The following is an 11,641-nucleotide window of genomic DNA, read 5'->3' as shown; positions in this document are numbered from 1 at the left end:
TGCCCAGACAGGAAACAGCCACCGCTCAAACCCAGGTAACTCAAAGAAAGAGAAACATAATTAATATAACAAAACATTTTAGAAAAACCACACAATGTTACTATGTGCGCGCCTCATAATACCAGTGTTAGGTTTAACCAAATGATTAATGAATTATATTAATGAAGAAAACTGCAAAGAAAACTAATCGAGTGAAAAATGGACTAATTTACCCCTGTGTGGCTGATGCCATCACAACACTCAAATCTTTTAATAAGTGTTGCTGAAGGTTCTACAGTGTATTTCAACTTGACAAGTCCAAGGCCTATTAACGTTTCATTGGTTATTCTAATTGAGTACAACAGATATACTTTTTATGCTGGCAAGAGGGTGCCGCTGACCAAGAAAAGAAGCAGCCCCTGCTCCAAATTTGACACCTTCAAATGTGGCTGAAATTTGCAGCTGCCTACATGGGCAAGCCAAATGGCTTCAGGAGAAATGTTTTATAGTTAGACATTTGGAGGAGGGAAGTTGAGGCTTTGAAACCTGAGAATACTGTACCAACTGTCAAGCATGGTGGTGGTAGCAGCATGCTCTGTGGCTGTTTTGCTGTCAGTGGTACTGGTACGTTGCACAAAGTGGATGTAATAATGAAGGAGGACTACTGCCACATTCTTCCACTTTAAGTCATCAGCTAAACAGATGAAACTTGGACACAGTTGGGTGTTCCAACAGGACAATGATGTGAAACCCACATCAAAACTGGTTTTGGGACCAATAAAGCAGGCTAACATTAAGCTTCTGGAATGGTCTTCTCTAAGCCCCAACTTTAACCCAAATATTTGTGGACTAAACTGGGTCTGTACCAGGAAACCAGCTATTTAAATGACCTCTGCTAATTCTTCTAAGAAATCTATCAAATAACCAGCTATTAGGCTTGTTGGTGGCTACCAAATGTGTTTAACTTGTTAAGGGACATTTAACAAAATGTTAGTCAGGGTGTATGTATATATTTGACCCTGTGTGAATTTGAAAAAATCCAAAATAAATTCAAACTTGTGCACCCAAGTCTTGTTTTTTTTAAGTAATTAAAGATGTGTGCTGTACAATCATTCCACCCTGGAAAAAGAACAGTTCAAGGAAAAATCATTAAAAAGCTCAAATTACCAGAATATTCATGTCCATGATGAGTGCATGTAAACGTCTGTTCATGATGGTATAAAACAATGCATTAGTTACTGTGCTTATTTTTAGTTCTAATCAATGAAATTACATGGATAATCCATCTGTAATTGAGTCTTTTTTTGGGAACTAGACCAGAGGGACTACATCTGTGAGTTTTGTGCTCGCGCCTTCAAGAGTTCCCACAATCTGGCCGTGCACCGCATGATACACACTGGAGAAAAGCCCCTACAGTCAGTACTTCTCTGTTCACACATTTTGTTTTCTCAGTTTATTTTCAGCTCAGTGGTTCATTAAATTTCTTGCTTCCTGGTGTGAATAGGTGTGAGATCTGTGGCTTCACTTGTCGCCAGAAGGCATCTCTCAACTGGCACATGAAGAAGCACGATGCTGATGCTACCTATCAGTTCTCCTGCTCTATTTGTGGAAAGAAGTTTGAGAAGAAGGACTGCGTGGTGGCACACAAGGCCAAGAGCCACCCGGAGGTGCTAATTGCTGAGGCGCTGGCAGCAAATGCCGGCGCTCTCATCACAACCCCTGCCTCTCTCTTGGAGCTCCCGGGAAATCCTGCGCAAGCAGAGGTCACTGGCTTGGATGCGAACCAAGTTGGGCAAGACGGCCAGGTGGACCAGCTGGGCCAGGATGGGCAGCATGTGCCTCAGGTCTCCCAGATGGGTCATGTGACCCAGCAGGTGAGTCACCAGGTGGTTTTGCTGGGACAAGATCAGAGCCTCCACACCATGCAGGTGCCTGTGACAATTGCTCTGTCCCCTATCGACCCCCCATCACCGGCCGAGAACCAGCAGCAGACCCAGCTCCAGCTTCAGATGCCCGTCCAGTTTGTGCAGACTGCCCAGCAGCCCCAAATCCAACAGCTGACCCTCCATTCCAACTCAGTGGTGACCCAGCATCAACCGCAGCTCCAGCCTCTTCAGTCATACACTTCCCAGCAGCAGAGCCAGGGCCAAACACAAATCCTGCAGATGACCTTCCAGCCTGTCAGCCAGTCCCAGACCCACATCCAGCAGATCCCCATTCTAGCAGCCTCTCAGCAGCTCCAGCCTCTGCAGACAGCATCCCCGAGCCCTCCTCTAATGTCCACTTCGGAAACCCAGAGCCAGGTTCCCGTCTCCACCAGCGGGGACAGCTTTATGTTGGACAATCCAGTGCTCTCTTCCTCCTCTCCCTCAGCCACCTCTCTTCAGCAGACAGAAGTGGTGGGGGAGGATGGTGTAATCTGGGAGCAGGCCGGGCAGGGGGAGGTCCTAGCTGATGGCACTGGGAGACACATGCAGCAGACCCTCATGTAAAACAAAAAGGATGCCAACAGAACGTAATCTAGAGGCAGTTTATGTTACCAGTGACCTGACATACTGTTTCACCACGTTTGAGGTAAATGTAGGCTCACTGGTATATTATGTAATGCTCACTCATCGTCACATTTGGTAGATTTTTAGACTTCGTATCAGGGAAAGATATGTGTTTGTATGTGTATGTTGTTGCCTTTGTACCTAACAGTCCTGTAACTAGCCACTTATGAGTGTGTGTGTGTGTGTGTGTGTGTGTGTGTGTGTATATATTGATGAGGTCTTGTTGCACAGCTGTTGCTATTATGCAATAACATAGCATACCTCTTAGTAATATACAGCACATCTAATGTGTAATGTGCAGCATCAACAAAGTTCCTACTGGAATAAATCGGTTTAATTTATATCATGAAACACATGAGAAAGTTATAAACTCCCTCTGTGTGTGTGTGTGTGTGTGTGTGTGTGTGTGTGTGTGTGTGTGTGTGTGTGGAAACACTCATTTATTGTCCAGCTTTCCTGTGACACTTTTTATTTAACAAGGTTAGAAATCAGCTAAATCTACAAAAAAAGACATTTCAAAACTTGGAAAAGACACCAAAATTTACAGATTGTGCATATTCCAGATTTTGTCTCTTTTTTTTTAAATGACATTAGTGCAGCTTTGAAGGAAATGATAACCCCTATAGTTTAACTCTACAAGACTTTTAGGAGCTGACATGTACCCTTGAACACTGCGACTCAAATGTAAGCCTATCAAATAACAGCAAGCACTGATTTGTCAATAAGATTTGTTTAATGTAATTTGATAAGCAAAGCTATGTAGAAACTTTATGTGTCAGCGGCATCTCTCTGATCTCTCACATTAGATTTGTGTTAGAGCAAACAGTCCACTTAAAAGTTGTAAATAAACATCTTAACATTTATCCAAAGTGTTTTTTATTGAATGTGCTCTGAAAGCCCTCCAGTTTCCTCTTTTCAACAGGAGCAGCAGTCCAGTTGTTAGAGCCATTAGCAGTGTGGTTGGTGGTTCAAACCCCAACTCTTTGCATCAGAGTGTTTAAATTTTATTAGGCAGGCTCCTACTCTGTATGTGGGATATAAGTAGTATTGAATCAAAGTGTCTGGAAGACGTAATGTAACTAGAAGTGAGTCAGGACATATTGGCTCGCTCTCTGTTCCTTTGCATCGTATATTGCTTCATAGCTCTTTTAGGAGGAATCAAGCTGTCACTCAGTCCGACCCTCTTCTTCTTCACATGCTGCCCTTCTGGCTCTTCCTCCTTTGTTTCCCTCTGGGACCTTCCGCCAGATGAACCGCCTCCAGTTTCTGGTGTCTCTTCACTCTCAGGTGGATGACAGTCAGTGGAGATGATTGGCTTCTGGAGGTCACTGTCATGAGCAAATTTACATTTGATCCCAAACCTGCACCTTCCATCTTTCCTGTAGGACATGCATATCCTTTTACCTCCTATCTGGGAGGGTTTGGCCTGCATGGTGAGGGGGACGTGCTTCTGCAGGGCGCTGAGCTTCTGGTCTGCTTGAGCCTTAAATGGGTTGGCAAACACGCTGCTGTCAGATGACGCATTTAGCGCTGGAGAGGGCAGTTTTTTAGAGGTGATGGAGTCCAGTGAAGGAGTAGGCAGTTTGGAAGGGCGGGCTGCCGACGTAGGTGGTGGTGAGGGCTCTGGATCCTCGTCCTCTGCCTCCGATTCACTGGAAGCGGAACCAGACTCCAGCAAAAAGTTGCGGGTCTTTTTAAAAGGCGCTTCCTCTTCACACGTTTTCCCAGAGCTTCAAAACGACACAATAACAGAACGAAGAGAAGTTATTATTATTCCAGGCTAGCCGAGTGGTGTTTGCGATATATTTTTATTTTTACTCACCCAGCTTTGCCACTGTTTACATCCTCTGCAGCGCCATCGCTGTCGGAGTCGGAGGACACTCCGTATCCAACCAGAGAGTTCATACCTGTAACCGGAGCTAGAGCTCTGCCTCCCGATTAAAAAGCGATAACGGTGTATCTGTGAATATACGAGGCAAGAGAGTTGTCCATTTTCCTTCTTTAATAAACAAAACAAGGGAAATTGCTGTAAGGTTAGCTGCTGTCATTAGCCGTCGCTCAGCGTTCCCGTTTAGACTGCACTGCCACCTGCAGGACAGGAGTGGTACTGCAACTGTGACGCCACTAACCCACAAATGACAGTTGACCAACACAGATAAGCTGCTTCTTTTTCTTCTTCCAGCTGCTCTCCTTGGGGGTCGTCACAGCGGATCATCTGCTTTCATGTCACTCTGTTTCTGGCATGCTCCTCTATTACACCAGCCCTTTGTGGATTATCCTCTTTTCCTTTGCCTGCTAGGTCCATCTTCAGCACCCTTTGTCCAATGTACTATCCCTCCTCTGCACATGTCCAAACCACTTCAGCCTTGGCTCTCTAACTTTATCTTCTAACTGCTGTCTCTCTTCACCTCTGCCTCCTGTCTTTTTGTCAGTGCCTCCGTCTCGAAATCATACATCATAGCAAGTATCACTACCATCTTGTAAACCTTCCCTTTCACTGTCACAAATCACCTAAAATCATTCTAAAATGTATACTTTTTTTTATCACGTTAGAGTGGTTATCTTATTTTGTTATTCTCTCTTAGTTCCGTTTTTAAAGTGTATATACGCTTTTTATTGTTTATCCGTCTATTCAGTGTTCATTGTTGACTACTTGCATTAAATGTGCTGTATAAATAAAGCTCCAACTTGCAGAAAAAAAGATGGCTAAAATGGCTTTATAAGCATGGTGACAGGACATGTGATGTCAAAATTTCACAATTTGGTTATGATTTTCTTTTTAGTGGTTAAAAATCCACTTTACTGTCCATTTTCATTTCATTTTCTTGTGGAGAATAATAACTGTAGTTATATTCCTCGCAAAACAAGGCACCAGTTTGAGAAAATGTCAATGTTAGGCCTATGCACACTTTGTTAGGTACACTTGTTTAACTAGGTTTCAACACCACTATCTAATCAGCCAATCACAAGGTAGCAACCCGGTCCATTTAGGCATTTTAGCACGGTCAAGAAAACCTGCTGAAGAGCACTAGAATGGAGAAAAAAAAGGTGATTTAAACTTTTAACGTGGTATGATTTTCGGTGTCAATCCGGCATTAGTAAGGCATACCTAATAAAGTGTCCATTCTATATAGAAAGTTAGATCCCAGGGCAGATCACATTTAAGTCTTTAGCTGTGACCTGCCCTTTCTGTGGAAGTTCTCCTGAAAACTATTCCCACTTATTTTTGCTCTTAGAATTTAATATTTAGGTTGTGGAAAAAATATTTTCTCTGATTTGTTTTTCCTTTAAAAATATGATTTGCTTTCTATGACTGCGCTAACAAAGACGACGCTATATTTCTTGCGTAATTAGGTAATCCTCCTGTTAGACACAAGTGATTACATCATTAAAGTTCCATCTGATGATGTGACGAGCCGGAAGTGGCCTAATTTGGAGTGAGCTCCTGTCCTCGAGCGCTGTGGTTAGGAGGTCAGTCTCCATAGCGATGATGGCAACTTCTAGTTTCAGCTGTTGATTTTTTTTTTTTTTGGTCTCTTATTTGTTATCATTGGGGAACACACACACACACACACACACTACTTAAATTTAGACTATCTCGGCTCGGTCACTACCAGTAAATCGGATAAGCTGCTCATGAATAAGTTGATGAGCTCCTCCTCACTCCTCTCCTCCGCCCCCGCTTGTCCAGTTAAATTCCTCCAGTCAGGCATCAAGTTCCCCGGGGAAAGGGCGGAGATTTGGCCTTAAACTCTGTAATACAAGTACCGAACTGTAAGCAGAGGAGGTCGGACAAACCGAAGTGGTTTTACGGAAACCTCAGACAAGACTGACTCTGTGGCTCTAATTAACGCAGCGCTGAGTGGGAGCTGATGGGCAGGCTGAAATGAGCCGGGAATCCGATGATATCGGGATGAAGCAGGCGTAACCGGGAGTATATTAGGGGCTGGTCTGCTCTGCTGCTACCACAAGTGAGCGCGTCTTCAAGTTGAGGTTCAATGGCAGGGAGGTCGACCAGAGGCATAAACGGCTCGAATGGGAGCAGAACCGCGCCGGCAAGGGCCGCTGCTCTAGCCGATCTGCTGCACTATGAGTGCTCCACCTTACTGGAACTCTTTGTGAGTATAAGAACTTATCCCCCCCCCAACACACACACACACACACACACACACACACACACACACACTGGCTGCAGCCTGCCAGCAGGTCACAGTTTGCTTTTAGAGTGAGCGAGAGAGAGAAAGTCTGAGGAAGAGTGTGTGCGTGACAGAGAGAAATGGGCCAAGGTTAAAAGGAAAATTAATAGATATTGTGTGTGTGTGTGTGTGTGTGTGTGTGTGTGTGTGTGTGTGTGTGTGTGTGTTTCCAAGGAGCTACACTGTCAAAGTGTGTGTATGTATGTATGTAAGAGAGAGTACAAAAGGATGATGAAAGGGATGTGTGCAAGTGCAAGATAAGAAGGGAGAGAGAGAGAGAGAGAGAGTGTGTGTGTGTTTGAAATAGAAGGAAATTATGTCTAGGACAGCAGGGGGTAGGAATGCAGAGCAGAGAGGGGGTGAAGTGTTTGGAATGACATAGGTGGGTGTTTTTGGCACACAGTCATCAATGCTTGGGCACAAAGCCTTCATCTCTTTTCCACCAGCTTGCCTCTCTTTGCCAAAAGGTGTGAGAGCGACTGTTTATTACAACTTCTTGGTTTCCTGCCAGTTTGCCTTATCCATCCTTCCTTTCATGTGGCCTTGCTAGGAGCAAGGGAGTGGCCGGGCACACTGCTTCACTTCCATCCATGTGACTCCCTTTATCACCAATATCCAAATTTACCCCCTTTTCTCCTTTTTTTTCCCCCCCTCACGGTTTGCAGGTTACCTTCCAGTGAACATGTTATGTACGAGTTGGACTTGTCTTAGCTTGTCACACAGAAATTTATGTATATTCATCTGCATTTTTGTTTTATACCACACCTGGAATCACTGACACTGAAACAGATCTTCTTCCAAATCTTTGGCACGCAAGTGTCAGTGAATCAAATGCACACTATTGAAGATTATTTTTTATCGTGTTATTGTCTCCAGGCACGCTGCCCCACTCTTTTGCATACTGGGTGGGAAAACCCAGGTTTGCAACATCAATTTCCTCTTGAAAACCACTTAAGCCGTTTCCAGAGCTTATCAGAACTCCTAATACTCCATAAGTGCACTGTTTCTGGCTTTGAAAACACTTCTTGGTGTATCCATAACTGCCTGACTCACGCCAGGAGTAAATATAAATTTCCTTTGCTGACTTTCGAAGCACACAGGCCACATTCAGGCTGCTGTGTCAGGCTAGTTCTGACTTGCAGGGTTGCACATTAATGCCTCAGCAGAATGGCAGAAAGATTTTTCCAATTTTCTTTTCAAGGAACCAAACCTTCTTGTAATTTTTTTTTATTTTTTAAAGGCGGTCTTAAGCAGATAACTTGCATTGCATGTCTAGGCATTTTGTTACTACTAGCCTGTCACAAAAGGTGATTCCCAAAGAGCTATTGGCTGAACACTCGGTACATCTTTGCACAGCGTGCAGTGTATCCTCACAATTTGACTGGACAAGTGGGGGAGAAAAGAAGAGGTATCAGGCCTAAAAGACTGTCTACAGTAGATGAACAGTAACTGAAAGTCATGTCCTTATGAAATACAAAACAGCTCAGCAAAGACCTGGCACAGGACCTGAGAGATGCACCTAGCTCTTCAGCTGATCCACGTGCCATTTGTCAAAGCCTCCTCTGAAATGTTCTCAATGGAAAATTATGCAAGAACTTGACTTAAAATTAGTGACAACAGGTCTCATGAAGTGATGAATCTGAATTTGTAATTTTTGGTAAAACTGTCAGTATTGTATTAAAGGTAATTGGGGAAAGGGGCACAACTCGGCCATTTGTGTGTTTTACAGATGGCCAAGTGTCTACAGCCATCTGCAAATCATGGTAGAGGCTCTGTTATGGTTCGCGGCCGCATATCAACCAGTGGTGTCGGAGATGTTGTCAAAGTCAATAGAATTATGAATGAAGAAAAGTAACAGCAGATTTTGATCCACTGTACCACAATACCTATGCTTTGTAGAAAGTGTCCAGTTGGCCTATTACAGCTTAACAATGATCCTAAACACACTGTCAATGCAGTAAAAGTATACCTGGATTAAAATACACACAGTGGGACACTGGGACACGATCAGTCATGGATTAGTCCAGACATCAACATCACTGAGGCAATGTGGGTCATCTTGACAGAGAGAAGAGAACAGAACAAACAGCAGCCAACATTGAAAGATGAGTTGGTTCTCCAGGCTTCTTGAAGGACATTCATTCTTAGACTACTTAAAAAAAGCAACAGTGGAAAGGAAAAATTCCCTTTTAACAGGAAGGAAGCTAAAGCAGAACCAGGCTAAGGGAGGGGGCGGAGGATTCAGGGTATCTTGATCCAGCCTTAACTATAAGCTTTATAACAAAGGAAAGTTTTAAGCCTAATCTTAAAAGTGGGGAGGGTGTCCGTCTCCTGAATCCTAACTGGAAGCTGGTTCCACAGAAGACGGGCCTGAAAGCTGAAGGCTCTGCCTCCCATTCTACTTTCAAATACTCAAGAACCACAAAGAAGCCTGCAGTCTGAGAGTGAAGTGCTTTAATGGGGTGATACCATGTCAGTGAGATAATACGGGGCCTGATTATTCAAGACCTTGCCATTGCTTCTATGGTGCGTCTGTTATTTTAACCTTTTACTTGTTTACTTAGTAAGTCTTTACTGGAACTGGACTAAGTGAAAATTCCACTATAATGTGACAGCCTTTAGTAAATGATCCCAAGCAAATTCCTTTTGCATTAGGAGGAAGTCCCTGTTGCCTCATTGTCAGTGGTCCTCTGTAAAGGCCAAATTGCAGTTGAAAGTAATGTAATGACTTGCTGAAAACAGACCTCCACTTATACTACTTTCCAGTTTCCCCTTCTTCTATTTCTATCTCTCTCTCTGATTGATATTCTTTCAAAAGAAACCTCACTTTTGTTACAAAGTCTGACACGTTTGTCTTGTGTTTCTCTTTTTCTTCCCCAAGAGAAAGAAGGAGAACTTCACCGAGGATGTGACTGACCGTCGTCTGGTGTCTGTCCCTCCTCCTTCTTCCCAGCTGGATACCAGAGACAAACTCTGGCGCATCCACTCGGCGTTGCTACAATGCCAAAAGTTGCTAGAGAAAGCTGTTGCCAAAGAGGAGGAGGAGCTGGGTGGTGGCAAGAAGGGCAAGTATGAGAACAAGAGGAAGCTGGTGAAAGAAAGGTTGCCGCTGCTCATACTTAGCACTGGAGAACTCCTCAAAGCTGCTGAAGGCACGACTTCCCTGACTCCTAGTGTGGAGGGCTTGGAGGTAGGTCCTGAGGTGGTAAAGGTGAAAGTGTTGGACTGAAACTAAAGCATGGTTTACGGTTGTCTCCTCTTGTCATTGGCAGGTAAATGTCCCAACCGGTCTGCTTGACCTGAAGCTTTGGGTGTACCGGGTCTACAAAGAGGTCAACTACTGGAGCAAGACGGCTGCCAACACCTTGAAAGACCTGCCCTCGGTCATCGTCAAGGAAGGAGCAAGGACCACGCGGGCCAGGAACAGGAGAAGCACTCGGAGATGAGATGGAGATGTGGGAAGGGTCGATGAGGAAGGAAAAAGATTAGGGAGATAAATGGCGGAGATTGGTGAAGGTATTGAGAAGGTAGTTGCAGAGCAAGGGGTCCAGTCAACGTCAGGAACAAAGTAAAAGACGGGGAACAGAAATAGAAACAGCCAGCTGCAAGAGACCGATTACTACTGACAGGGAGATGAGAAAACTGGGTTACTGTTCATTCATATATGTATATGAATGAGAGAGAGGAAAACACCATGCTGTGACATTTATGGCAGAGTGTAGCACATCTCTATTCTTTCTTTCTTTCTTTCTTTCTTTCTTTCTTTCTTTCTTTCTTTCTTTCTTTCTTTCTTTCTTTCTTAGTTTAGGCTTACATGTCTCCTTTGATACAACTGAAACGATTTCCTTTGGATGCCCTGCAGCACACGAAACATGTGATCAGCAATGGGCATATTTAATTTATATTAGCTGTAAACACTGGGGCTATCATAACATGCAGATCATTTCTTGGAGATGTTGAGTGCATGAAAGAAAAAATATGTTAGCAGCACCCTCTAGTGTTTACATAGTGCAACTGCTTGGAGTCCTCCTTTTCTTTCTTAATTTCCTCTGATGTTAAGTATCTTAATTTAATATTACGTTTGTGGGTTGTTTTTTTTTTAGCACTTTATTAGCAATGAAATAAATCAGTCTAACCTCATCAATGACTCGGGCTCTAAAGCAGGAGTATAGCATAAATGTTCTATACTCCTAAAAGCCAAAAGTTTGCAAACTCGTGCTATAAAAAGAAACAAGGCCTTAAAACCTTAATACAGATCATTTGAGGTGCAACTTTTATTTGTTTTAATGCAAAAGTAGCTGTTTTACATGATCTACATGCATCAGTTGTACTTTACAACAGGCACACGGCTCTTTTTGACTGCATCTGCAGTCACATACACAGTAACTGGTTAAATTGATCACGTATCAGATAGTATCAGAGTCAGAAGCGATGCCCAAATCCTACCTTACCTGTCTGCCTAACCTGGATGAGGCTGCTAATTAAATTAGCCGAAGACTCAGATTGTCTTTAAAGATGTATGAAGGCTCGGGGTAAGAAACAGAGAAGATAAAGTAAATGGGATCCTTTATAGGGAAGTCTTGCCTAGATAGGCACTTATCCATAATGATGTGGAGGATAAATTAGACAGAAAGGCTGATGGAAGAGTTTTAGCAGGTATTTTACAAAAGCACTCTTTTTATTCTAACGACAAGGGCACCATTTATATTTCAACTTTTTATAAAGGTTTTCTTTGCTTGGCTCTGTGCTTGCTGTGTTTAGCATCTGTGGGCTGGTTAACTGACGGCAGGTGCACTGGGAGTAAACAAGACCGTGTGATGTTCGGGGCACCTCAACTGCTCACGGGCTTTTTTTCCAACTACATTTTTGCACCGGAAGGAGACCTAAATGCATTTGGTCATTTGAAATCTGATT

General features: G+C 43.5%; 3 protein-coding genes across 5 annotated transcripts in view; 2 read left to right on the top strand and 1 right to left on the bottom strand.

Moving 5' to 3' along the window:
* zfp91 (ZFP91 zinc finger protein, atypical E3 ubiquitin ligase) overlaps positions 1-3,394 on the top strand; it is a 9,156-nt gene extending 5,762 nt beyond the window's left edge. For both annotated transcript variants that reach the window (XM_005741101.2, XM_005741102.2), the window contains 2 exons: positions 1,295-1,394; positions 1,484-3,394. In XM_005741101.2, coding sequence (XP_005741158.1) covers positions 1,295-1,394; positions 1,484-2,471 — 1,088 coding nt within the window. In that variant the 3' untranslated portion in view covers positions 2,472-3,394. The remainder of the gene's footprint in view (positions 1-1,294; positions 1,395-1,483) is intronic.
* Positions 3,395-3,472: 78 nt separating this feature from the next.
* LOC102208920 (uncharacterized) lies at positions 3,473-4,663 on the bottom strand. 2 transcript variants are annotated; one of them, XM_013912931.1, is made up of 3 exons: positions 4,354-4,663; positions 3,936-4,261; positions 3,473-3,859 (listed from the first exon to the last, which is right to left on the bottom strand). In XM_013912931.1, the coding sequence occupies exons 1-3, from the start codon at positions 4,434-4,436 to the stop codon at positions 3,723-3,725; spliced, it is 546 nt and encodes a 181-aa protein (XP_013768385.1). In that variant the 5' UTR covers positions 4,437-4,663; the 3' UTR covers positions 3,473-3,722. The 2 variants fall into 2 exon arrangements, with proteins under 2 accessions (XP_013768385.1, XP_005741157.1); XM_005741100.2 differs by having other exon boundaries at positions 3,473-4,261; positions 4,354-4,662.
* A 1,324-nt stretch (positions 4,664-5,987) lies between these two features.
* On the top strand, positions 5,988-10,472 carry cntf (ciliary neurotrophic factor). The gene is made up of 3 exons (XM_005741099.2): positions 5,988-6,649; positions 9,609-9,917; positions 10,000-10,472. The coding sequence occupies exons 1-3, from the start codon at positions 6,530-6,532 to the stop codon at positions 10,171-10,173; spliced, it is 603 nt and encodes a 200-aa protein (XP_005741156.1). The 5' UTR covers positions 5,988-6,529; the 3' UTR covers positions 10,174-10,472.
* The last annotated feature ends 1,169 nt before the right edge of the window (positions 10,473-11,641 follow it).

This window comes from Pundamilia nyererei, unplaced genomic scaffold (assembly GCF_000239375.1).
Source record: "Pundamilia nyererei isolate P.nyererei 1_Seehausen unplaced genomic scaffold, PunNye1.0 scaffold00107, whole genome shotgun sequence".
NCBI classification, from domain to species: Eukaryota; Metazoa; Chordata; class Actinopteri; order Cichliformes; family Cichlidae; genus Pundamilia; species Pundamilia nyererei.
Note: the sequence above shows the minus strand (reverse complement) of the source record. Positions and strands in the feature narration are given on the sequence as shown.

Bases quoted from the DNA above. Each gene is read 5' to 3' on its own strand.
- cntf (XM_005741099.2), top strand. From the start codon at position 6,530: ATGGCAGGGAGGTCGACCAGAGGCATAAACGGCTCGAATGGGAGCAGA. The intron at 6,650-9,608 runs GTGAGTATAAGA...TTCTTCCCCAAG, and splicing joins CCACCTTACTGGAACTCTTT to AGAAAGAAGGAGAACTTCAC. The intron at 9,918-9,999 runs GTAGGTCCTGAG...TGTCATTGGCAG, and splicing joins CTAGTGTGGAGGGCTTGGAG to GTAAATGTCCCAACCGGTCT.
- LOC102208920 (XM_005741100.2), bottom strand. From the start codon at position 4,436: ATGAACTCTCTGGTTGGATACGGAGTGTCCTCCGACTCCGACAGCGAT. The intron at 4,262-4,353 runs GTGAGTAAAAAT...GTCGTTTTGAAG, and splicing joins GTAAACAGTGGCAAAGCTGG to CTCTGGGAAAACGTGTGAAG.